The following is a 1,262-nucleotide window of genomic DNA, read 5'->3' on the forward strand; positions in this document are numbered from 1 at the left end:
TTTTTACTTTTTAATGCACAAACTCACTTTATGTTTGTATAGTTTTCTATTTCATTATATTCTAAATTATTCACTAAATTTAATAATGTTGAATGTTATATTTATTACTAATTGAATAGAGTTACTTGATATATAAGAATATAATCAATTTTTAATTTAATGATATATTACAATACAAATGCTTGTTTTATTGAGTTAGATTTACACTCATTAAATTTTATAAGAGAATGATTTTTACAAAAAAAAAGTTTCAAGAAATTAACTTAAAATTTAATTCCTCAATTAACAATGTTAAACAGACAAATAATAGATAATATAATGGAAAGTACAAAACAATACCATGGAATAAAAAGAAAGGTTGAGGAGCCTTGTTTTGTATTTCATTATAAGACAAAAGAAACAGTTATTATTGAAAGTAATATAGATACATTCAATGTATTTATACAAGAGGGATTGTGGAATAACACTGATTTGATTCAATATGCATTTAAAGAATATGGAAATAAAAGAATTATTGAAGGAAAAAATTTAGAAAGAATTCTGAAAGTAATTTATAATTCATTTCCATTATTAGAGGAATTTATAGAGTATGTTAAAAGAAATAGATCATTTTTTTATCTTACAAAAGATGAATGGTATTCATTATATTACGAAAGGAATTTTGTATTGAATGATCAATATGTTAATGAAGATAAAATTATTTCATGTTTGTAATAATGTTAACATCAAATAAAAGAAAAGTAGTAACTAAATAGGGCCATTATTATTGGAAGAGTTTAGAGAAACAAGGAGAAAACAACAAGATATGGATTGTGATATATGATAAATAGAAGAATAATTGAAAATATATTTAAAAAAGATTTAGTTATAAATAACAAAAAAAAAGAAAAAAAAAAGAAGAAATAAGAGAAAAAAGAAGAAGAGAAGAATATAATCGAGAATCTTCGTCTTTAATAAGAATAAGATTCTACACTAATTAGAATATTTAAGTAAGAAATGAACTAAGAAAAGATTATCATTATATTATGTCATTAGAAGAACGATGTATTCAAAGTATTAGACTTCTTGCATGTGAAATGATTAATAAAGCTAAAAGTGGACATCCAGGAGTACCAACAGGATGTGCTAGTATTGCATATACATTATTTACAAAACATATGAAATTTGATGTAAAAGATCCAAAATGGATTTCAAGAGATAGATTTGTTCTTTCTATGGACATGGATCAACATTATTATATGTTATTAATCATTTATTAGGTA

General features: G+C 22.3%; 1 protein-coding gene across 1 annotated transcript, besides 3 other annotated features; it reads left to right on the forward strand.

Moving 5' to 3' along the window:
• Positions 1-128: 128 nt before the first annotated feature.
• Positions 129-170: a sequence feature (AT_rich).
• Positions 171-288: 118 nt separating this feature from the next.
• EDI_010760 (uncharacterized protein) lies at positions 289-823 on the forward strand (the record flags this gene model as incomplete). Its single annotated transcript, XM_001738338.1, has 2 exons — positions 289-706; positions 756-823. 2 exons carry the CDS (start codon positions 289-291, stop codon positions 821-823), a joined length of 486 nt encoding a protein of 161 aa, XP_001738390.1.
• A 10-nt stretch (positions 824-833) lies between these two features.
• Positions 834-875: a sequence feature (AT_rich).
• A 1-nt stretch (position 876) lies between these two features.
• Positions 877-929: a microsatellite.
• The last annotated feature ends 333 nt before the right edge of the window (positions 930-1,262 follow it).

The sequence above is a fragment of the Entamoeba dispar genome, genomic scaffold, assembly GCF_000209125.1.
Source record: "Entamoeba dispar SAW760 scf_1105229461235 genomic scaffold, whole genome shotgun sequence".
Taxonomy (NCBI): Eukaryota; Evosea; order Mastigamoebida; family Endamoebidae; genus Entamoeba; species Entamoeba dispar.